Genomic DNA, 25,030 nt, shown 5'->3' on the forward strand with positions numbered 1-25,030 from the left:
TCCACTGGGAACTTAATGTTGTGGGATGCTTTTCTGTTTTGTTCATCATCATCATCATCATTGCTCTTTAGTTCCATCAGTCGCTCATCGATGTGAATAAACCAGACTGAACATTTCATGCAGTCTCATGTGTCCTGTCATCCCAAAACAACACAATATCTTAAAGTCACATCAAAAACCTGTAACACTAACTTTGAAACACGTAGAAGCGCTTTGTCAGAGTGTCTCTTCTCTTTGGTTGGCATCTGCTCAGATGGGAATTCTTCAAAGCTTTGCATGACCTGTTGGTTAGACTGCACTTAACATGATTCCACACACAGATAGATAGATAGATAGATAGATAGATAGATAGATAGATAGATAGATAGATAGATAGATAGATAGATAGATAGATAGATAGATAGATAGATAGATAGATAGATAGATAGATAGATAGATAGATAGATAGATAGATAGATAGATAGATAGATAGATAGATAGATAGATAGATAGATAGATATGTATGTATTTGTGTATTCCATATATTCCACTTGCCAAACTTACCGTTCTGAATATTTCCTCAATGTCATCTCTAAGGCAGTGCTTTTTGACAGCCTCACAGATGTGTTGGATGAAGGCAGAACCGTATGTTTCATGAGTGTATGAACCTGTGTCTGCAAGCAAACAGAACCAGATCATATCTGTAGTTAGGCGGTGTTTGATTGTTCTAAATGTTACTTATTGGAGGGTGGTGCACTTACAAGTGGTGCTGGAATGAAAAATGATGAAATCCTTTTCATTGTGTGTCCGAGGACCTTTGACAGAGTTCACTGACAGAGATTCGATGTCGTCTGTGGGCACAAATTGTGTCCTATCAAGTAAATCCACCGATTCCTCCCCCACTGAAACAAACACACAGACTTACTGAAACGTGTCGATCTTTTACCTTTTCAAATGAACAAATATTAACAGTAAATTCATTGAAGATTCATTCATGCTGTTTGTTGGGTGTGTGAGGACAGATGAGAATCACCTCCTCTGCAGGCGTAAATAATGACGATCTTTGGTTTGTCCTTCAGTGCAGGACAGTTCTTTGAGTTTAAGTGCTGAAAGATTTGGTCAATTTCAAACTCCTCAGTTCCCGTGCCTCCATAACACACCAAAGTCACAAACACGCTGTCTGTGAGGGCCAGTTTTGGGTGTTCAGAAAATTCTTTCAGAGGTTTATCGATCATCTGTGAGAAGAAATCCGTCACTGGATCATTTAACCAGTTTGTAAAACTGGGTGCAAGTGAAGAAACCTTTTCTGCTTTTAAAAGTTACCTTTGCAGTGATGTCCCCACATCTCACTACCTCATATCCAAGAGTTTGAAGTAGACTTTGCATGACTTTCTCATCTTTCGCAGCTCTACATTTGTATAAACTTGTATTAAACGTTTCAATGTTGATCAGCAGGGCGATGCGATTTGACTGTGATTGTTGAGTCACTGGGTAAATCTGAGAGACCAAACAGAAACTCTTCAGATTATTTTAACACAAGCTGATTTTTTTATGCAGTCATTTGCAGTAATTATTATTATTATTGGTTTGGAAGTTACTACAAGAGGCTAAGATCAAACAATCAACATATCTCATATGAATCATACAGTAACATACTTTTTTTACCCTGACTGTCTGTCCACGTCTCCATCTCTGACCTAGAAAGAAATCAGAGGACATGTTGAGCTGGAGGGACAGAATGTGTCACATCACATCAGCTCTTGGGATTTTCACTGTGCATCACATCATCTCTGCTTCTTGTGGATTATTCAGGACTGATTTTTAAAAATATTAATGAGAAAATGTATTGCTGATACTGATTAATAGATAATAAGACTTGAGCCTAATAAACCTGAAGACTATTGAATGTAGACACACGGGATCCTAATCAGGCATCAAAGTGAGATTTGGCAGGTGGGGAAACTCTAAGCCCAGGTGCAGTGGGGCAGCGTGGGCGACTTGGAAATGAGACCCTGTACTGGAAGCTCCACTCAGGTTTTCTTTGTATCCAGGTTGTGATCAGCTGAAGCTGCTCTTTGTGGATTTAGCCGACCGAATTCAGATGTTACATATTTCCAGCTTCCAGCCACTACGAAAACCCAAAAAACCTAGAATTTGGTGAATTAACTCAAACAGCACCTCACAGTTAAACAATGTCTGATTAAATGTATGCAAACAGCTCAGCTACTCTTCACCAGTCCAAGTTTACCCCTCTCAGCTTTACCACAGTACTGCAAACTTAACACTTTCACTGACATAAAATCTGAATAATGTCATTTCTGTCCCAAGATGTTTCACAATAAGAAAACAAAATAATCATGTTCCTCTCATGTCTTCTTTCTTTGCAACATCCTCCATCTCTGATGTGACAGATGAAAGAAAAACCTTCTTCAACGTAAAACAGAAACAACATCTGCTGCTGCTGCTAAGACAAATGAGAAATGAAGAATCAGAGACTTACAGCAGAGATGCTGAGTCCTGGTTGTCCTCTGATTAAAGAGCTCAGACTGCTCAGAAAAGAAGGACTCAACTGTACCTGCACTGGAAACACCTGCTGACTGACTGACTGACTGGATGCTCTTTTATACTGAGCTGGAATCTAGTTAGAATTGTTCTTCTTCATGATAACGTGAAGGCTGAGTTCTTTGGACCAAACTGGTTTTGCTTTGGCTGTTTGGGAGGTTTCCAGTTTCCTGAAAAGAAACTCACCGAACTGGTTTCACAATATGCCAGAACAAACACAGGAATGAGGCTCACTTTCCTTTACACAGGTGATACGTTTGCTTCTTCACTGATTAACTCATGGACATGTTTAGAGATAATTCAGGAACTACTTGATGTAATGTTCCTCCACGAATCTCCACCTTATCATGGTGGAGGGATATGGTGCCAAATGATACCAGGAGCTCTGTTTTCAATGGTAATTTGCCCCTGGCAGGGTCCCTATATGCACACTGGTCCTGAGAGAGGGGTAAGACTAAGAATGAATCAGAAGACATCCATGCTGCATTGACCAGTGGACCATGTCTGGGTACGTGGGATGGGGTTTCTGAGGCTCTAAGCTGGACCAGGCCCAGGGGAGGGGCTCCACAGAGAGTGTGGGTTAGGTGGCAGCCAAAGTTGGAGGCCCTGGCGATAACCAGGGTGGATACATCTGTTTCCCCCAGCTTGATGCCTTTATGTTGGGATTTTTGCTGGTGGACAGGAGAGTTGCATCCCTGGAACGGGTTCTGGCTGTTTGCACTTTTACACCAAACCTGGGCTTGTGTTTGGTTGTTGGATGGAAGCTTTGTGCTTTTTACAGTGTAGCTAACATTAGTTGGAAGGAACACTGAAATACTGGAAGAGGTCACAGTTTCAGGCTGTTTGTGTCCTGCTTCACTGTCTTCATGGGACTGCCAGGGTCAAAGTTTGAACTAATAGATCGTTTTCTTTTTGACTCCCAGCAGAAGAATGAGGCCGCTCAGCAATGCTGCGTCAAACCTGGCCTGCAGGTAAATGTTGCATTAGGACAGATAATAAGTGTAGATCAGATGATTTCCTGAAGAAGCAGCGTCAGGGGAAAACCCTTCATTAAAAATCCAAAACTTCCTCATGATCAGTGTGTTAGACTCGGGACATAAACCAGACCAAGAGTTAGCTTTCAAGCAGCACCAGTTTGAGCCGCCAAATTTCAACTAACACAAATGTTTGTTTGTCAAAAGATTATGAATTTAAAAGAAAGAAGACCAACTGTTAATTTCTGCTGCTTGTATCAAGCTCAGGAGCTAAAAATGCAGGACCTGGTTCTGCTCGCAGGCTCCGGGTCATCTCTGATTTCCTCCATCAGGTTCATTGACCATGTACCAGTCACATTATATTGACCACATCTAACTGAGCTGTGTGAATGCCTTAAATATTCTTGTACAAAACAATAAGGTGAGAAAATCTCGTCCCCACTGTTCCAGCATGTCTTTAGTTCAAATCTCACAGGTTGTCACATTCACAGCTTCTCCTGTTTTTCTTCTCTTTACTATTTCCTCATGTTTCTGATGCTTCCCCGTCTACCTAATCCTCTTCATTTCTAGTGCTTTCCTTGTCCCCACTTCCTGATAAATTTGATATTTACTCTGTGCTTGTTTTGCCTTGTTGGTTTCACACATATACAGTAATGCTGTCAGGTTTCCTCCATGTGTTTTCTTCTTGGTTTACAGCAGCTATGTCGAGTCTGTCTTTGCTGGTTCATCAGATTTAAAGTTTGCTATTGTGTAATCCTGCGTCCAAAGTCATACTTTTGTCTTTTATAATCTCTGTAAAATTATAAAATCTAAAGAGGATGTGATGTTGAAATGTTGCTGCAGTTCCTGTGAAAGAAAATATGTGAACTCATGAACTCTGCTGACTGGAAACTCTCCCTGCTGCTGCAGAAATGTGTGAGCGGTCCTCAGTGTTTCGATCAGAGGGAGCCTGGTGGTGGAGCAGGACTGCTGAAGAACTCAGTGGAAGGACCCACAGACTCTGGTCCTGATGAAATGTGTGGGGGGGAGGAGGGCTGCATCCATCTGACACTGAGAGGGGAAACACTTAAACATGAGAGCAGGACAATGATGAAGGAGAGCATCATCGTCTGGTGTGATGAGTTCAGAGAATAAATGGAACAAGCATGAGATGGTCTTCCTGGTTGGACTTTTAGCTTCATGTGAGAGATTTTACCTTAAAGAGATAAACCTCTGTTACTCTGTTTATTTTGCTTCTGCTGCATTTCTGCATGTCCTCATCCACTAAATATAAAATAGTGTAAATGAGCAGCTTTTGATGTTTGACAGTTTTTATTGTGTCTGAACGTTCCTGCAGTTGGTTTGTGGTTGATGTGGATTTGCTGCTCATGTGAATCCTCCCACAGTGTTTCATTAGCAGCTGTAACCACAGTGACTCTGATAAAACAGGAATTAGCAGAATCCATCTGATATGAAGCTGTGCTTTGAATACCACTTCCCTCCTCTTTGAAGAGTAGTCAGATATCTGTGTTCAGGTTTTTGTACAGCCTCTTCTACACTTTGTATCACTGTGTTTCTAGAGCACAGTAGTAGAGAGCTGTGTCTGCCAGGGTTAGGGCTGTTATGGTCAGATTAGTTGTTGTTGGTGATGTTTGGGATCCATATCGATTATCAGGAATATATTCACTTGTGCTGCGTTTTGCTCCTTTCCAGAGTATAAACTGAGGAGCCTGAAGGTCAGAATCATGTCTGTACCAATAAAGCCAAGGAGTATCATCACTCGTCTCATAGCTACATGTGAGTTTGACAGATTCTCCTTCTGTTTTGGTGACTTCAGGTTGTTGAGGAGTGATTGAGTCTCCAGCTGTTAGTCCTGGAAAAAGAAAGAAGAAAAGTAGTGAAATGCAGTCTGTATATCTGCTTAATGCAGCAGCTTCAACTAAACTTTAATCCCTGTTCTTAAACTCACCTATAATGTGAGATAGAAGCAAAAAGAGGTGCAGCAACATGTCTTTGGAGTTATTAAAGCCAGACAGACAGCACATGAACAATGTTCTTCCACTGCAGCACAATGACCAACAAATAATGTCATTGGATGAGCTCTACTTCAGTGGGCGGGGCCATTTTAATAGCTCAGCCAATCAAACAGTTTTGTGCTTCCACAGCAGCTCTGTCTCTGTCTCTGATCTTTACTGCTTCATTTCTCTGTTGTCTTTGTCATCAGTCCAATGACACAAGAATCAGAGGTTTAACAGTGTGTGGCTCCCTCTAGTGGATGTTGTGGAGTATTCTGTTGTCTTTGCTCCAAAGGTTTTTGTACAGAGTTTTGCTGTTTCCTGTCACTGTGGGCTGCAGAGCACAGTAGTACACAGCAGAGTCTGTCACTGCAGCAGAGGAGATCTCCAGATGAAACTGCTGTTTTTCTTTGTCATGTATAAACTTCAGCTTTTCTGTTTGCTCTGAATGTTCTGCCATAACAAGCTGTGGATGTGAACCAGACTTCTGATGGTACCAGAAAAGGTTCTGAACATAACCTGAATAGTTGCAGGAGAGAGTCACAGTGCCTCCTTCCAAACTCATCACTACATCTTTAGATGGTGTCAGTAAATCCTCAGAGGATCCTGAAAACAACAAAGACATATTTCACCATCATGTTTCTGCATCTTTAAACTTAGTTTATAAAAAGTGAATCAATTCAAACAACATCCAGATATTTTCATGTCCATCATCTCCTTTTACATCTCACTCCATCTTTTGATGACTCACCAGTCTGAAAGGAGACTATCATCATCCAAATGAAAAGCAGCAACATGATTTTCTCTTGGACTGAATGAACAATAGAGAGAACACAGCAGCTCTTCAGCTCCTAAATGAAGCCTTTCATGTTCACTGCTGTAGCTCCTCCTCTTGCTGAGCTCTGTTTCCTGTCACTGTTTCCTCATATCTGCAGAGCGCAGAGTCCAACACCCACCAGGAACAAATTCGCTTTCTTTCCAGCTATGTGGATCAAGCTCTTATGCCTTTGCTGGTTGGGGTCAGTGATGAATCAGGTGAGGAGGATTCAAGACTGAGGCGAGAGATAAGAATGTGCACTGAATGTACTCAGCTGCATGAAGAGTACATGAGATTTTCTCAGACACAATTAAATAAAACCTGAGGAAGGTCAAAGGTCGTCACTTGTATGTTTAACTACAAACTTGTGATCTGGAATTCTTTCACTGTTTTTTGACAGTAGCGTGTTGTTTACCATAAAGTAATTCAGAGTCATTCATACCACAGTAACCAGAGATGATAATATATTTGTAAATATATAACTTTCTACAGGACTGAATATAATATCTTTATGTCCGGAGCCTCTGAGGAGTATCCGAGTATTTATAACATTACACAAACATCTCCATCACAGTGTTCATGAAATGCTGAGTTTATCCATCTTCTGGGTGGGCCTACGGAGGAGTTTTGAAGATTTCCCTGTGAGGGAGCTGCTGGTGACCAATTCAATTCAATTCAATTCAATTCAATTTTATTTATATAGCGCCAAATCACAACATAAGTCGCCTCAAGGCGCTTCATAGATACAGAGAAAAAAACCCAACAATCATATGACCCCCTATGAGCAAGCACTTTGGCGACAGTGGGAAGGAAAAACTCCCTTTTAACAGGAAGAAACCTCCAGCAGAACCAGGCTCAGGGAGGGGCGGGGCCATCTGCTGTGATTGGTTGGGGTGAGAGAAGGAAGACAGGATAAAGACATGCTGTGGAAGAGAGACAGAGGTTAATAACAGATATGATTCAATGCAGAGAGGTCTGTTAATACATAGTGAGCGAGAAAGGTGACTGGAAAGGAAAAACTCAATGCATCATGGGAATCCCCCGGCAGCCTATGTCTATTGCAGCATAACTAAGGGAGGATTCAGGGTCACCTGGTCCAGCCCTAACTATATGCTTTAGCAAAAAGGAAAGTTTGAAGCCTAATCTTGAAAGTAGAGATAGTGTCTGTCTCCTGAATCCAAACTGGAAGCTGGTTCCACAGAAGAGGGGCCTGAAAACTGAAGGCTCTGCCTCCCATTCTACTTTTAAATACTCTAGGAACAACAAGTAGGCCTGCAGAGCGAGAGCGAAGTGCTCTAATAGGGTGATATGGTACTACAAGGCAGAGGTGTGGACTCGAGTCACATGACTTGGACTCGAGTCAGACTCGAGTCATTAATTTTATGACTTTAGACTTGACTTGAAAAAATGTTCTAAGACTTGTGACTTGACTTGGACTTGAACCGGTTTACTTGAAAAGACTTGATATTTTACCCCAAATATAAAATTTAACATGCATATTATATAGAGATTGAAAATGTGACGTCATTCACGGGTAGAACCGCAAAGGATTCTGGGAACTCGTGGCAAGTGGTACTAGCGCACGCAGGCTTTCAATTAAAATCAGTCACACAGCGATAAAAAGAAACACAAAAATGTCAAGAAGCTGTTGTATTATTAACTGCAATAGCCGGTCGCATGACAGCCACGGGAAGCCGACGGGTAAAGAGATCGGTTGTTATCGGATTACGTCGTTGAAGAGAAATTGTTCGAGCCATGTTTCCGAAGTAACAAAGAGGCGACTGGATTGCAGCCATTCAAAGATCAAATATAACGTCCTAGAACCCTCCAGCTCACAGGTTAGTCTGCTCCAAGCATTTACACGAAGGTCAGTCTGCTGTTGTAGTTAATACGTCATTTTTCTTAACATAATTGGTGATATAGGTTACAAGCAAGTCTGGCGCTGAACAGAAATTGTCGCGCTATGCTCCTTTATTTATTGTGCATAAATAGTGAATTGTCCTGACACAATATTGCGTTTCGCTTCTGTTATTATGGTACATTGACAAAAACACATACTTTTATTCACAGGATAAAACAGGTTTTTTGTATCACTAATTGCCCAGTACGATTACAGCATACAATATTATTGTCACTGCTACATTTCTGTGATGCTACCAGAAATTATTTCCACTACTAATTAATTACCGTTGAGCTCAAAGGTTATATTAATAAACGGTTAACGAATGTGTATTTATGAAGACGATTTGTGAGACTGGTAAACTTATGATACGTACGATGGTCTTTCGTTCTACATGGTGCATTTCAAGGTCCTGCACCCATCCATCGGTAAACTGTACCTGGGCTTGTTGCAGTGACCTGAAGTTACTAAACTTCATGAGTGTATGCACTCACTCCAAGAACCGTATGATTATAAATATGCATATAAATATGCTAAGATGAGATAGCTGACTTCATCTAACTAGCAAATGTTTTCCAGGCTACGTTGGTGATACAGTTTTTTTTAATGTGTATGATATTTTTGTCATGCGATTTTAAAGCCGGTCCTACAACCGCATCCAAGAATAACATGCAGCTTATCTCAGAACTGTCGGTGAAAATTATTCTTGGAGCTAAGTTTAATTGAGCTGCATTTTAAAGAGGTGCAATTTCACAATTTGTGTATATTTTCTAAGTTCACTATTTTGTATGTGTTGAGAAAAACACAGATTTTAAAATTACATGGTCTAATATTTACATTTAGCATAACTGCAACATTATTTTTTCGTTTGTTTTTTTTAAAGACTTGAAAGGACTTGAAATTCAAAGTTTCAGACTTGTGACTTGACTCGGACTTTTACACCAGTGACTTGAGACTCGACTCTGACTTGCCTGACATTACTTGAGACTTGACTTGAGACTTGAGGATAAAGACTTGAGACTTACTTGAGACTTGCAAAACAATGACTTGGTCCCACCTCTGCTACAAGGTCATTAAGATAAGATGGGGCCTGATTATTTAAGACCTTGTATGTGAGGAGCAGGATTTTGAATTCTGGATTTAACAGGAAGCCAATGAAGGGAAGCCAATACAGGAGAAATCTGCTCTCTCTTTCTAATCCTTGTCAGGACTCTTGCTGCAGCGTTTTGGATTAGCTGAAGGCTTTTCAGGAAGTTTTTAGGACTTCCTGATAATAATGAATTACAGTCGTCCAGCCTGGAAGTAATAAATGCATGAACTAGTTTTTCAGCGTCACTCTGAGACAGGATATTTCTAATTTTAGAGATGTTGCACAAATGGAAGAACGCAGTCTTACATATTTGTTTAATATGTGCTTTGAAGGACATGTCCTGGTCAAAAATGACTCCAAGGTTCCTCACAGCGTTACTGGAGGCCAAGGTAATGCCATCCAGAGTAAGAATCTGCTTAGATACCATATTTCTAAGCTTTTCAGGGCCGAGTACAATAACCCCAGTTTGATCTGAATTAAGAAGCAGAAAGTTAGCAGCCATCCAGGTCTTTATGTCTTTAAGACATTCCTGCAGTTTAACTAATTGGTGTGTGTTATCTGGCTTCATGGACAGATAGAGCTGGGTGTCATCTGCATAGCAGTGTAAATGTATGCTATGTCTTCTAATGATGCTGCCTAAGGGAAGCATGTATAATGTAAACAGAATTGGTCCTAGCACTGAACCCTGTGGAACTCCATAATTAACCTCAGTGTGTGAAGAGGACTCTCCATTTACATGCACAAACTGGAGTCTATTAGATAGATATGATACAAACCACTGCAGTGCAGTACCTGTAATACCTACAGCATGTTCTAATCGCTCTAATAGGATATTATGGTCGACAGTATCGAACGCTGCACTGAGGTCTAGCAGGACAAGCACAGAGATGAGTCCACTGTCAGAGGCCATAAGAAGATCATTTGTAACCTTCACTAAAGCTGTTTCTGTGCTGTGATGAGCTCTGAAACCTGACTGAAACTCTTTAAATAAGCCTCTGCAGATGATCTGTTAGCTGTTTGACAACTACTCTTTCAAGGATGTTTGATATGAAAGGAAGGTTGGAGATTGGCCTATAATTAGCTAAGACTGCTGGGTCTAGAGATGCTTTTTGAGTAAAGGTTTAACTACAGCTAGCTTGAAGGCCTAGCTGAAATTAGAACCAGCACCAGAGGTTCTAATTTAACTAGAAAGTGCATTTTCTGAAGAAACTGCAGTGTGAATGCTTGAATCTGAATGTATGCACTGAAATGAATTAATTGCTGAATTTTGAGTTAAAAATATTGAATGAGATTAAAAAAAAACAAAAAAAAAAAACGAATTTAACCTGAAAACAAAGGTGCTGAACTGCTAAAAGCTGAAGGTTACACAGAAGAAGGAGTTGGAAAAAAACTGAAAATGTTTTAAATGTAAATTAGAAAACCCTAAGAAATGAGAAAAGAACATTTAGAGTCAGAAAACATCTGAATGAATATTAAAAGGTCATATTCTTTGAATCACTGAATGACTCAAATGTGATCCCTCCACTTTGATCCACACAGTTTAAAAAGTTTAAATGCCTGAGCTTTGAAAGATACGGTGTTGGAAAGAGAACAATAATGGCGACAATTTGAGGGTAAAATGATGGCTGTAACACTGTGGACACAGCAGCAGTTGAAAGAGAAGTGTTTAAGATGAATCTTGGTACAGTGGCAGGCAGAGCTCGTTAAGCAGGCAGGTGTGAGCCTGGTTGCTATAGTGACCGCACCCAATGGCTCCATACACACGTACACAGACATGCGCCTCACTTTTGCTGCTTAAAATGAACAGAAAAGTCAGGCCGAAACAAATCGTTCCCAAATGAAAAGTAAAAGTCGTATTGACAAAATTCTTTCACCGTGAGCGACAGCAGCTTCTAGTCTACTGAATTCTCAGTTTTCATGCCTGTGGAGTTTATTATATGGACGTGGTGACAGTGGAAAGACACCATGCTCTTCTGATTTTCAAACGAACCTTCTGAGCCATTTTAACATTAGAGTCTATGGAAGAGTTGGAGGGAGGAGGCTGTGCATTGGTGACATTTATGAAAGAACCATAACACCTAGTACAATAGTAAACACATTGGATGAAAGAGGACAGCCATGGCTACGTTTTGAGGGTAAAATCATACCTGTAGAGCAAACGCTGCGGACACAGCAGCAGTTTTAAAAAAGATTTTAAGATTAATTTTTTTGCTCCTCTCACTCTAGCAGTTGAGCTGCCTCACTCTAGCCCCAACATTCCGTCCCATACACACCCATTATAAACTCTGAAACGGGTGAAAAAACATCATGAAACTTAAACTGGAACTGAAGAAAAAGTATAATAGATATTGAAAAGATAAATACAAGTTGAATAGTTGAATGTCTTGTCTTCGTTTTAAAGTTTGAATGGTGGCTCTATGTGAACGTATGTTGAAGTAGTAAGAGTTTAAAAATGAGTAAGTTGAATGAGAATTTGAAGGGTATCCCCATTGAAATACATGGGAAATTTTTGTTGAATAAAGTTGAATAAAATTAAAAATATAAATGTTAAAAATGAGAAAAATAGAAGCAATGTTGTCCAAAATAATAGGAATCTAACGATGTTTGAATGGTTTTTCTAAGTTGAACGGTTTTGAAGGAGTAGGCTTTCAAAAAACGTACGGAATAGATAATAATAAAATAGAATAATAATAAAGATTCGAATAACAATACTGTGAATGCTTTTCAAGCATTCACACTAATAAACAATATGCCAAATGTTTAACAACTGAATATAATAAAAATTTATTTGTGGCCAGTCAAACAATAATAATAATTAATAACTTATTCTGGCATTACTTTGTAAGTTTTTAATCAAACTTTATATATTTTGATCAGAAAGCACATTTTTGTTTGTTTGTTCTGAGCTCACCAGATCAAACAGTAACTCTTTTTATAGGGATCATGTTAAAGTTCAATATAAGAAACGTATTCAGATCATTTCAAACCAGAAAGCTTAAAATTCAAATGAGAATATCTGCGATTTTCTTGTTTTCCGTGGATGTAGAAAAAAATTGATTTCAGCTGGAAACTGATTTGAAACAGAGAAATCTTCGACAGCGGAACAGTTAAAGGTAAATGCTCTCTGCCGGAGCAACAACCGTGTGACACCAAGCGGAAATAAAGAAAGGAAAGGCGCGTGTGTGAACAGAGCCGGGAGTGTGGGACCGAAAGAGTCAGCACATCACTGTGGTGTTAGCGGCTTTGCACAGACTCACCGAGCTCTCTGTAATACTTTACATTCATTAATAAGAGAGAGGGGGAGGTGCGTTAATCACGTGACACCAGGCGGAAGTAAACAAAGGAAAGGCGCAAATTGCGTTAGCTTTCCAGAGACTGTTGTTGTTGTGTGAGCTGAGTGTGTGAGCTGCGGCAGCAACGATGCCTTCAGTTCAGTATCTGAGAGAGTTCATCAACGAGCGACTAACTGCTGCTGCTGAACAAATATTCTTGGAGTTTGAAAAAACGATCGTCCAGTACGAGGAAGAGATCGACCGTCAGCGCAGACTGCTGGATATCACCTGGAAACCCCAAATCAAGCTGCACAGGACAGGTGAGTGTCCCTCTGAGGGAGGATCCTGATCACAGCTCTGCGGGACGTTTCTGATTGTGAGGACTTTTTGATGTGAGCTAACAAAGAGCAAACAGAGGACAGGACTGCACGAGTGAAGTTGCCCCCCACCTTCTTCAAATCCAGCAAAAGTGGTATCTAACGTTTGTGCTGCAAACATTTTCGTTTGTGCCGCTGTCGTTTTAAAGATATTATTATAAGTTTCTAAAGTTCAACCAGCCACTTTCTTTACTGTAAAAAACATTGAGAGATATTAACCAGCATTGGATATTTTTTTCTCATGATCACACTCTTAAACCTAGTAATCAAACTGCTATAACTTATTTAAAAACTAGGTTAAATATAGCATTTAAAATAATTAATGCATTCTGTTGGAGAAACAACTTTATTTGCTGGTAACAAAATACAAAACTACGAGAACAACGTGGTTTATGTTTCCTGTTAGAAAAGGTAAATACATGGAACTGTCTGAGCCTCACAAGTCTAATACAATAACTGAAAAATAACAGCTATTTCCATCATCTAACTCACAAACTAGAAAAGGACTTTCTTTCATGAAATCTTGCCATCATTCCTTTGTGTAGAGCACAGCGTGCGGACATGCGCTGGTGTTTTCAGATGCTATGGTTACATCCTTCCTTAGGTCATCATACATCTCCCAGATGTACGGGGTCCTGTTACAGAATGTCATATAATGCCCGAGTGTTTCTGGTGTTGGGCCCTCCTGAAATGTAATGACTGCTTTCAGTGTGAATTTCTCTCCTTGAAGTAGCAGAGTGGATGGGAATTCAGTAAGCAAAAACCTTTTTGGACTGTGAAAACTGTGCTCCAGAGTTTCTGTAGAGCCTTTTCCAAGGTCTGTGTCAATCCATACAAGCTCTCTCAGGGTGAAACTGTGACAAACAGTCCCTGTGCAAAGTTGCTTTCCTGATGAATCTGTTTTAAATGCTGTTGGAGATGCATCAGGACTTTCGATTGGTCTTAGGCATGGCGATGCTGGAAGGTTGAGCCCTTGTTCAACAGCAGACTGAAGGTGAGCTATGCCAGAAGCTGACAGATCAATGGAAACAAAAGGGATTTGCCTTGTGTTTGGTGTGTAAAGTTTGCAGTACTGGGAGGAACACTGTCTTGTGAAGTGAACACTTGGATTTTCCGTCATTGTTTTTTGAATTACTGTGGACACATGGCACTGTGCATCAACACGATGAACAGCAGTCTTCAACTGAACAGGGCAGAATATTGAGCTCAGCACCTCTGCCCTCAATGAATAGGCATGTTGAGTGACACCCTTTGAAGCAAGGGATTTCACAAGCTGGAATACTTTGTTCTCCTCTGAACTATTCAACATGTTTGTTTTTTTTGGGGGGGGGGTTTGTGTCCCGTTTGGATCTTTAGCATCAGAATTGTTGTCTTAAGGCCAAGAAAGGTGCCAAGTGGATTTATTTTACCAAGTGGATCATCATGGCCTTGCCATATTGGTCCATTTGATTGACCTTTATTATAATTATGAATTTATTTTATTTTCAGTTGCTACAAACGGGACAGACATGACTGGGGAATAGGACAGGGAGAAAGAATGAAAGAAAGAGAGGGAGAGAAAGAAAACCAAAGGGGAGAAGAGACGGTGAGAAGGGGGGGAAGAAAGAAAAAAACAAAACACCTGGGTCACCTGTATGGAGAAAAAAAACAGAAGAGAAAGCAAACAACAAAGAGCAACATAATAAAAAAAACAGCACCATCACAATAAACTAGCTAGCAGTAGATATCAGTAGATACTAAATAATAAACGATATTGTGCAGCACGCAAGATAGACAGCGCACAGTGTGCTTTAGGCAGCAGCCAAGAAAGCTGTAGTCCACGTCTGTGAATACTAGGGGTGCAACGATATTCGTATCGATATTGAACCGTTCGATACAGTGCTTTCGGTTCGGTACGCATATGTATCGAACAATACAACATTTGTAATTTATTTTATCAATTTTCCTTCTGACGATGCTGTCTGTGTGGAGCGCTCAGTGAATCTGTGTTCGACTACTCCGCCTAGGCTGCACTGTCGAGCGCAGATCCACTGAGCGCTCAACACAGACAGCATCGTCAGAAGGAAGAGCGCAGGGCAAGCTAGCAAGACAGAAGTTAAGCTCTACTTGCAACAGGCAAATTGACCCTCATTCAGATCTGGCGTTTGGAATTATTTTGGTTTTCATGTGACGTATGACCCTGAAGGTAAGCGAGTCATGGACTAAAGTAAAACAGTATGTTGGATGTGCCACGCAATGCTCAATTACATTGGTGTGAACTAGTGTGTTAGCGCAGTTAGCTCGTTAACGTGTTGGCCGTCTAGCCCCATGCACGGAGCGATCGGCGGTAGCTCGTTAACGGAGATTTGCCGTGTTGTGGCGTTAAGGTCATTTCAACGAGATTAACCTGAAAGCACTAGTGGGAACACAACGAATATGACTGCACATTTACGCCGACATCATCCTAGTGCAAAGACAAAAACAACAAGCATGCTACTAACTTTAGCCGAGTCATTTAGACAGCTGTTAGCACATGATTCTCCTTATGCTGCTGAGAATATAGCCCAGAAGAAGCGGATAGTATAGCTTTTATTTTGGAAAGAGACATTTCTCTGTAATAAACTCTCTTTTCCAAAGATGAGTGATTCCTCAATCAGATACAGGGCTCGCAATATCGCTAGCCCGACGTCCCGGAGCTAGCGATTTTTTTCAGTCGAGCTACCAAAATCTATCTCTGCCCTGCCCGTCGGGCTATTGTAGGAAAAATATATGTCAATGCTTTTGCATTCTTTCAGAAATGTAGCTGGGTAATTATGTCATTGGCATCGGTGAGCCACTGTCAATATGTGACATATTGAAGTCGCGTTTGAATTTGCGCTTGTTTTTTTGCTTTCACTTTGCAATCGTGCGAACTGTGTATAGAGAGCGACAGCACTGATCTGTGAGTGATGATAATTTGCGCACCAATTCCTCTGACATCGTCTTATTAATCGTTAGCTTACTATGCAAACATGACAAGTGAAATCTCCCGCAGCTTAAACATGTGAGAGGTTGATCGCGCAGAGAATCGCTGAGCTTATGTGAGTGCGTGTGTAAAAGCAGCAGGATATATATTTTAGTTCTGCTGAGCCAAATAAGACAGGTCAGGGTGAAGAAGTGACAGCCAAAGAAAAGCTTACCACAAAACGGAGAAGTTATGACAAATCAGACTATAAGGCAAAAAGAAAGTGCAGCTTTATGGTTTCATGGACAAAATAATTTCTGTGGCTGCAATATGACGAGCTATATAACCAGGGCTGCACATAAGTGGTCCGCAGGTGCGCATTCGCTGTCAAAATAAAAAACGCGCACAAGGGTTAGGGTTAAATTTAAAAACTGTACTTTTGAGTTAAAATATATATTTATAATTTTAATAAATGACAAATTAAAAAGGCATGAACATTTTTTTGTATCGAAAAAATATCGAACCGTGACACCAAAGTATCGAACCGAACCGAACCGTGAATTTTGTGTATCGTTGCACCCCTAGTGAATACCCGTGTGTACACCTGTGTGCATACCTGTGTGGATCAGCATGCTTGCATTCCAAAGGTTTCTCCATGTAACGATCTGCTAGGGAGTGTGGGGGGGCCACAGCCCCGTCCCCAGGGTATGAAGCAGGTATGGAGGAGATCAAAACTCCAGACATCCAGAGGCCCCCAGAACACAAGAGACCAAGGAAGACCAACAGAGGGGCAGCCGCGCCACTGTCCCAGTAAGAGCTGAGGAGAGTCTCAGACTCCCCTCCCTCTCCCCTCCAGAGAGGAGTTAAACAGTCTGATGGCGTGTGGGACAAAGGAGTTTTTAAGTCTGTTAGTTCTTGTCTTGGGGAGAAGCAACCTGTCACTGAACAGACTCTTCTGGTTGGTTATGGCCGTGTGCAGAGGATGCCCAGCATTGTTCATAATGTCCAGCAGTTTCTTTAGTGTCCTTTTCTCTGCCACTGTCACCAGAGTGTCCAGCTTCATGCCGACCACAGAGCTAGCCCTCCTGATCAGTTTGCTGATCAGGAAGGCTAGGAACTGCAAGGCCTCTCCAGTTTTCCAAAGCTGCTGTTTCTTCAATGTCCATGTCTGTGTCAATTTTGGGCTCCTGAGAGGGGTTATCATCCACTTCCTGCTCCACAAAGGCTTTGTGTGGATCCTGACGCTTCACTGTACCATCCTGTCTGGCAACCTCTGCTTCTTTTCGTATTTGTGTTGCAGAACAGATCTGCATGTTTCCTTCAATGAAACCAAGATGTCGTGCAGTGAATTTATCTATCCTTATAGGGAGATTTTCATGCTTGAACAGACCATGTTTAATGTTCTTGAACTCTGCTTCAACATTAGCTGAAGTTATCTAATGTCTTCTTCTTCCTTGTCATCAGAAACAGACATAGTCTCATCTGCAATCTTTCTTTTCAGATTTGATTTGGACACTTCTGACATAAGGGGGATTTTTTTCCGAAGCAAGACGCCAAAGCATTCATTAATGTAGCTTCAAATCTGAATGATGTGTTAAAGCCTTAACTAAAGCACCAAGTAAAGCTAAGGAGAAATCACAGATGGCCTCCTTTGGGATTGGTGCTCCAGCACGAATCCATTCCGATAACCATCTTGTGATTGCCTGGACATCATGTCTCTCTGACAACATTTGCACCACTGGGACGTGAGAGTTGTCCCTTCCTGTTAACACACCTTGATACAGGAAGATGTTTCCAGACAAACCATTAGGCCTGAGAAGCTTTTTTACAGCTGAGCCAGTCGCATCAAAGGCGACTATGGGTGCTTTGCAGTCTTGTACAGCATTTGAGTTTGACTCCAGTAGTGACAGAAGAACTTGTCTAATCCAATGTCCCAAATGCTTCCACTGGGAGGGGAACTGTATTTTAATGAGTGGAGAGACAGTATTGGGTTTTTATGAGCAACTTCTAGTTGATTTTGTTCGTGTTTGTCTTTGCGCAGAGTTGTCAAATTTGGTAGATGGCTTTGCTCTGGATCACCAAAGTCCATCAGCTTTGCTGCCTCTGATGCTCTCCACACATGGGGCTGCAGTCTGCCTTCACCAAGTTCTTTTGTTACTTGTGCCCTCAGACTTCCGGGCATGGCTCTCTTAGAAAAGCCAGTGTGCATGGATTCATCCGTGTTTGCCATTACACACTTCAGCACCATTGGGCAGTGATTTTCAGGTTCCTTTTCACATGTAATGTACAGCTGGCCACTACACTCTTTACAAAAGCCTCTGATTTTAATAAAACAAGATACAGGTCTGGGGTACACCTTGGCTCGTTTAAAAGTAATGGTGCATGTACTTTTAACCTCTTTCCAGATTCCCTGGTTTACAACATGAGTCCATGTGCCTGGCTTCAAAATTGTGTATTCCCTTTTCTTGAAAGTATTCTTTTTGTATGTGACTTTATGTGGAATCATATGTATCCACTGTTCAAATGGGAGCTCCACAGTCTTGCAGTCTTTGTTTTGAAAAGGAGAGCTGCTTTGTTCAAAATCATTATCATTGTCACTGCTGTCTGTGTCAGTCTCTATTCGTCACTGTAATCCAGAGCAGCCCATACATTGTCTGTTTAATTTAACAAAAGTGTAAAGAGCTTTTGGTGTCATCTTTTCGCCAAGTTGTTTGCATAGATTTTTCTATATGTCACTTGGAGTTGAAACTTTTCCATTTTTTTATGACTGCTTCTTTAGAAGCATGAAGGACTTCAAATACTGCAGTTTTGTCCACCACTGATTTCTTTGGCATCTGTCAAGCAAAAATGACAAATGTGATATATTACTGCCATAATTTGGTTATAACTTTAGTTCTACATCTTTAAGTGGACATAAAATTACTTTGATACACTGTTTTGACGTAGTGAATTGAAGTGTTGATGATTGCTGTTGCTCATGGAAGCTATCTTAAAAATGCAAATGAGAGAGCTAGCACATGTTTTCTTCAACTCTTGTTTTTTTTTTCTCAGAAGTAGAATGTGTGTGATAGCGCCCCCTGGTGATCACAAACCGAACACAGGTCGCTATGTTTGCTTTTTTGGCAGAGTTGTACCAGTTTATCCTTAACAAGATCTAGTTCAAAATTCATTTGATCGGCATAAAAATGAATTTAGTCAATGTTCATAGCTCATCATCAAAATACTTGTAGATAAATCCAGGCTCTGAGATAAATCTGTGTCAATGCCACACGTGTTTAATAGCCCACTCATTTAATAGCCCTTTATGACCATGGCTACAGAAGTTTGACTCTTGCAAAAATATATAGTTTGGCCCTTTCAGGTAACATTGACAGTTACCTGAGATTCACAGTTCTGCAGGCTGTTTGGAGCCTTTGAGCTCACATTTGCTGAATCACTGAAGTGCACTCCTGTGTATGTTAATTTTATACAACTTGCTCATGACAGCCCACATACAAATGACAGCACTTTTGTTAATATTAGCATTTGAATTAAAAGCTACAGTTCACATATTATTAGGTTAACGTAGAGCTGGGCGATAGAACGATAACGATATGTATCGCGATATAACTTTTACTCGATAGAGAGATTAAGCTATCGCGATAGACCTCGCCGCTCTTGTCCTCTTAAAAAAAAAAAAAAAAAAAAAAAAAGGTCAGCCAATCCAAATTAAGCAGCGCAGAGCCGAACCAATCACAGCCGCAGCGTCACGTCGCGTGACTTGTTACGTACAGCACAAGTGCCAAGCCGCACGTGTGTTTGTTTGGGAAGCAGCCAGCGGGAAGGAGCCAGCGGGTAATGGAGGAAATGAGTGTGCCGACTAGAAAAATCAACCGAGCGTGACCGAAGAGAAAACAGATGATGGTTCCAATGCCGGAGAGATTGTCGAACGGAAGAGCCATAGAAGTTCCGTAGTGTGAAGGTATTTCGGCTATTTCAAGTCTGACAAAAAACAGAGTAGCGTGCACTGTAAATTGTGCCGAAATCAAGTCTGGAAATACAATAAACTGGTGCATGCGTCACACTGTGCGCCACGTTATTGTTTCGGTGAAATGAATTTCTACAATACTGTTAATTCTACTCTCTGCAGTGTTTAAATGCTTACATATACACACAGTTACTGTCCCTCCACACATACGACTCGGTTCTGCTTCTATGCCCCAGCTTTGTTTACTTTTTCCCACCGAGGCTTCTAGACTTCTGATTGGCCAACATTTCTGCACGGTTAGGAATCTAGCGCCACCTGCTGCTTTGGCATGTTCATAGCAGCGTTTTCCTTCATTTCTGCCTTTATGTGTGGACGGGATTATTTTTTAAAACGAAAACGGAAAATCTCCGTTTTCAAAAATACCCGTGTACGTGTGGACGTAGCCTCAGTCTCTGACTGGAAGCGCTAATTCGTCATTCGGCTTTTGTCAGACTAAAGTAACTGTTAAAACTGTTTGAAAAGCTCAGCTATACAACAAGGAGAGATTGAGAATTTCCTTTTAGTTCTCAGTTTACTTGATATTGACAAAAGTTAGTCAGTTTTGTCTGTTCTTCTGTAAAACAAACTAAGATTTATTTTTAGAATTAATATTTTGTTTCTAAGTGGAATTGACAATTTAGTCTGTTTCGTTTGTTCTATTTTGAAACTTAAACGCTTTAGCGGCTGCCTTTTGTGTAGTTTGCAATATTTGCCTTTATTTATCTGAAAAAGTCTCATGTTCGATAAGTACATCTACCCTGTTGAACTTATTATGGGAAATAAATATTTAAATCAAAACAAGCTGCTGATTATTTCACATTTTACTTGTGAGCAACGGCACATTTAAATCTTACAAATATAGTTATTTGGCTTATATCGTGATAGATATCGTTATCGCCTAAAATGAAAAAAACATATCGTGATATGAAAAAATCTCATATCGCCCAGCTCTAGGTTAATGTTTTAACAACCATTAGCATTTTAGCATATACCCTGCTGGTAGCACACTAGATGGAGTAAGGTAATGTTAAGAAACATGGTAGTCAGTGATCCACAACCAGCTTATTGGCTCAAAACACCTTATCTAATTATAAACTGATACGCACCTACAGGCATGCCCCTTTAAATTTCTTCATAAATGTTATTTGATGTTATTATTACGGCAGCACGGTGGTTAGCACTGTTGCACAGCAAGAAGGTCCTGAGTTCAATTCCACGATCAGGCCAGGGTCTTTCTGTGTGGAGTTTGCATGTTCTCCCCGTGTTTGCGTGGGTTCTCTCCGGGTTCTCTCCAAAGACATGCAGCTTGTGGTGATAGGTTAATTGGTTAATCCAAATTGCCCATAGGTGTGAATGTGAGTGCGACTGGTTGTCTGTCCCTGTGTGTTGGCCCTGCGACAGACTGGCCACCTGTCCAGGATGTACCCCGCCTCTCGCCCTATGACAGCTGGGATAGATTCCAGCGCCCCCTGCGACCCTTAAAAGGATAAGTGGAAGCGAATGGATGGATGGATGGAATTTTATTAATATCTTTAAAATGAAAGCGGCACAAACAAAAAATTTGCAGCACAAACGTAGCACCAACCTGTGACATCAACTTTTGTTTGATTTGGGTGATGTGGGGGGCTGGCTGACCTTTTGACGTTTGCATTTTCATTAATATCTTTAAAACAGAGGCAGCACAAACGACAATTTTAGCAGCACAAACGTTTGACACCACTTTTGTTGGATTTGAAGCAGGTGGGGGGCAACTTCACTGACAGGACTGCACCGTGCTCCATTCAAACAGCAGGCGCTGAAATCAGCCTGGATTTGAGTTTTCTTTATGCAAGTAACAGCATAAAGTTAGAACTGTGAAAGTATCGCTTTAAAAGAAAGTGTAATGTAAAATACCCTCATGTATGAATGCATTAAGATGCAGATGCAGATACAGCGATAGAAGTCCTCCTGTGGGTCTCCAATAATATGAACGCATCAGTGTCATTTCAGGCAGCTCATGGTCATTTTCATCACAGACATTCTGTTGATTGTGTCCTGTGTTCTCAGTAGCTTGGTTTGTTCAGACTCAGAGTGACTTAGCGTTGCACTTAAGTGCATCATATAGGTTGTTGCTTAGTTACAAGGCATCAACTCCGTTGCCTTTCTTTATCCCATCCATAAACAGAGACCAGTACTTGCTGAGTGTTTGTGTCGTGCGCTTGATTAGATGTAGGAAACATAAAACAGGTTTTCATCTTCAGATGTTTGAGCACTGAGGATGCAGCCTGGTCACATACAGGTAGATCCACCCTCTCAGTGTCAGGGCTTTCGTGCATCAGTATAAAACAGACACAATGGCTGTATCCCAATTCAGGGTCTGCAGCCTTAAAGGCCGCATTTTTTATCGCTACTGCTGTTCAAAATCCCATAAGGCTGGCTGACATGATAGACGATGGGCAGGGCTGTGAGTACTCAGACTGTGTTTTGATAAGATCTTGGAGAAGAACAACGGGAATTGAGATAATTGGTGACCAGTGACGGACATTAGACCAACTGTAAAAATTGGATGCAGTTGTTTGCACTAAACCCAAACATTCACCATCTTCACTCATGCAGCTATCCCACTGGCGCCAAGGTCGAAGCTGACTGGAACAACAAATTGTTCCCATGATTACAGGATTGTTGTCAGAACTCTTTGTCCCTCCTTCAAGGCCACCTGCGTCCACTGGAGACTGTTGACCTTTGCTTAACCAGGCGTGGTGACACTTTCTCTCAGCTGAACACGGGATACACATGCACACGCACGAAACATGTACACTGATACTGATGCGCCCTCACTATCACCCTCCTTCCCCTGAATCCAACGCCTCCCATCCAATGTGGACGGATCAGCTGGAGGCGCAGGCGAAGATTGCTGCGGTCCCAGATCAGCTGTACACACTGGAATACTCTCCCATGTTGCTTGTCTGTGTTTTATTGTGTTATGGTGTGCTGATATTCCTGTATTATCCTTTTGTGTTACACATTTCACTGTTGTTTTTTTGTTTGTTTGTTTTTTTCCTCACTACCTAGCCTGACCATCCCCAATGTGATATTTGTATTGTATGTACTCTCTCTCTCTCTGTCTCTCTCTGTCTCTCTCTGTCTCTCTCTGTCTCTGTCTCTCTCTGTCTCTGTCTCTCTCTGTCTGTCTCTCTCTGTCTCTGTCTCTCTCTGTCTGTCTCTCTCTGTCTGTCTCTCTCTGTCTCTGTCTCTCTCTGTCTCTGTCTCTCATAATCTCATTAGTTGTCTTTTTTTTCCCCTCCAGACGTCCCACAGCAGCCTGTCTGTAAGGAGGAGGAGGTTCTCCTTGAGCTGCAGCTCTGTGACCAGGAGGAACCAGAACCTCCACAGATTAAAGAGGAGCAGGAGGAACTGTGCAGCAGTCAGGAGGGAGAGCAGCTGGGACTGAAGGAGGAGACGGATACCTTCATGGTGACTGCTGCTGAGGAAGGAGAGCACAGTGAACCAGATAATGATCGTCTCATCACTAATAACGCCCCTCTTGCTGAGAGCCAAGATCAGGGAAGAAGCAGGAGTGCAGATCCAGGATCAACGAGAAATCCAAACAGAAGTAAAAATGCAGAAAGCTCTCGTTCATGCAAAAATCTCTGTAAGACTTGTGGTAAAATGTTTTCTAGGCCATCAGAACTTAGAAGGCATACACAGATCCACACAGGTGAGAAGCCATATTCCTGTAAAACATGTGGGAAAAAGTTTCGTCGAACTTGTCATTTGACCGTCCACATGAGAATTCACTCAGGTGAGAAGCCGTATTCTTGTGAAACATGTGGGAAGAGTTTTCTTTCAACAGATCATTTAAATATCCACATGAGATCTCACACAGGCGAGAAACCGTATCCTTGTCAAACATGTAGTAAACAGTTTTCTACGTCATCGTCACTTAAAGAACACGCAAGGCTCCACACAGGTGAGAAGCCGTATCCTTGTCAAACATGTAGTAAACAGTTTTCTACGTCATCGTCACTTAAACAACACACACGACTTCACACAGGTGAGAAGCCGTACTCTTGTCAAACATGCGGTAAAAGGTTTCCCAGGTCATCGTCACTTAAACAACACGCACGACTTCACTCAGGTGAGAAGCCGTACTCTTGCAAAACATGCGGGAAAGGTTTTTATCACAATAAAAGTTTGTCTTTCCACATAAGAACTCACACAGTTGAGAGGTCACATGTTGGTAACACCTCCAGTAAAAAGTTTTCAAATTCAACATCACTTAAAAAACACACAGAAATTCATTCAGGTAAATAGCTGCATTCCTGCAAAGCGTGGGGAAAGTTGAAATCCTCATTTGACTGGCCACGTAAATGTTGAACATCAGCTGTTTCCTCCTGCTGAGAGCTCACACAGGTGAGAAGCTGTAGTCTTAACATGTTTTTAGAAAAGGTCAAATATTTGGAGCTAAGTTTGACACAAATGTACAAATTCATGCTGGTTCAAATGTTTTTGCTTTTGGCTTGAAAACCTATTCAGACAATGATCGTTTGACTGTATTACATGTCGCAATGTGTGAACTAAATCTGATGATACCTATCATGTTGAAGCTTTTTCATTCGTCAGGGAAAATATGATAAATCTTTTTTTTGAAATTGATGGCAGCACCAGGTCTCAAAAAAGGTTTGATAGAGGATTCTAGAGGCTCAGCAGTCCCCCGGCTCTTTGTTGTGTTTTTGATTTTCTGATGCTCCAGAGATTTCAATTTGTCTTTGATTAGTCAACGATTATTTCAATAAATCTTGTCTCCGCTTCCTGTGGGAAGACTTCCTGTTCTAGGCTTTAGTACCTCACCTGCTCAGGTCTGCCCACCTGTGAGTATCACCCTCTCGTCTCGTCCCACAGAAAATTAAAACAATGACCCAGGAGACATGAATTTGAAAATAATGTATTTTTAACATCAATACTTAAATATTTAGTCCTATTTTACTCAATAAGACTGTCCAAATAAAAATGAAATAAATACAAATATTAAGTAATATGAATTAAATTCTAGTAGTATTTGAACCAAAAATTCAGCTTTAAAGTAAATAAAAAAAGATTTTGTTTTCCAGTCCAAAATAACAAGTTTCCAAAGTTTACAGATGATGCTGTTTTGCT

The 25,030-nt window shown here is 41.0% G+C and overlaps 2 protein-coding genes across 3 annotated transcripts; one reads left to right on the top strand and one right to left on the bottom strand.

The window, feature by feature from the left end:
* Positions 1 to 125: 125 nt before the first annotated feature.
* On the bottom strand, positions 126 to 1,698 carry LOC146552726 (caspase-1-like). The gene is made up of 6 exons (XM_085255036.1): positions 1,645 to 1,698; positions 1,303 to 1,476; positions 1,013 to 1,214; positions 741 to 881; positions 544 to 653; positions 126 to 134 (listed from the first exon to the last, which is right to left on the bottom strand). Exons 1-6 carry the CDS (start codon positions 1,696 to 1,698, stop codon positions 126 to 128), a joined length of 690 nt encoding a protein of 229 aa, XP_085111162.1.
* Positions 1,699 to 12,121: 10,423 nt separating this feature from the next.
* LOC146552727 (uncharacterized) lies at positions 12,122 to 24,470 on the top strand. Of its 2 annotated transcripts, XM_085253829.1 has the most exons (3): positions 12,122 to 12,908; positions 23,181 to 23,675; positions 23,760 to 24,470. In XM_085253829.1, the coding sequence occupies exons 1-3, from the start codon at positions 12,737 to 12,739 to the stop codon at positions 24,185 to 24,187; spliced, it is 1,095 nt and encodes a 364-aa protein (XP_085109955.1). In that variant the 5' UTR covers positions 12,122 to 12,736; the 3' UTR covers positions 24,188 to 24,470. The 2 variants fall into 2 exon arrangements, with proteins under 2 accessions (XP_085109955.1, XP_085109954.1); XM_085253828.1 differs by having other exon boundaries at positions 23,181 to 24,470.
* The last annotated feature ends 560 nt before the right edge of the window (positions 24,471 to 25,030 follow it).

This window comes from Mchenga conophoros, linkage group LG18 (genome assembly GCF_057382185.1).
Source record: "Mchenga conophoros isolate Kocher_MC1m ecotype Shallow Benthic linkage group LG18, M_conophoros_male_GT1.1, whole genome shotgun sequence".
In the NCBI taxonomy this organism is placed as follows: Eukaryota; Metazoa; Chordata; class Actinopteri; order Cichliformes; family Cichlidae; genus Mchenga; species Mchenga conophoros.

Excerpts from the sequence above, each read along its gene's own strand:
- LOC146552726 (XM_085255036.1), bottom strand. The coding sequence starts at position 1,698 with ATGTCCTCTGATTTCTTTCTAGGTCAGAGATGGAGACGTGGACAGACA. Across the intron at positions 1,477-1,644 it reads GACGTGGACAGACAGTCAGG|ATTTACCCAGTGACTCAACA; the intron begins GTAAAAAAAGTA and ends TTGGTCTCTCAG. Across the intron at positions 654-740 it reads TTTTCATTCCAGCACCACTT|ACACAGGTTCATACACTCAT; the intron begins GTAAGTGCACCA and ends GTTTGCTTGCAG.
- LOC146552727 (XM_085253828.1), top strand. The coding sequence starts at position 12,737 with ATGCCTTCAGTTCAGTATCTGAGAGAGTTCATCAACGAGCGACTAACT. Across the intron at positions 12,909-23,180 it reads AATCAAGCTGCACAGGACAG|ACGTCCCACAGCAGCCTGTC; the intron begins GTGAGTGTCCCT and ends TTTCCCCTCCAG.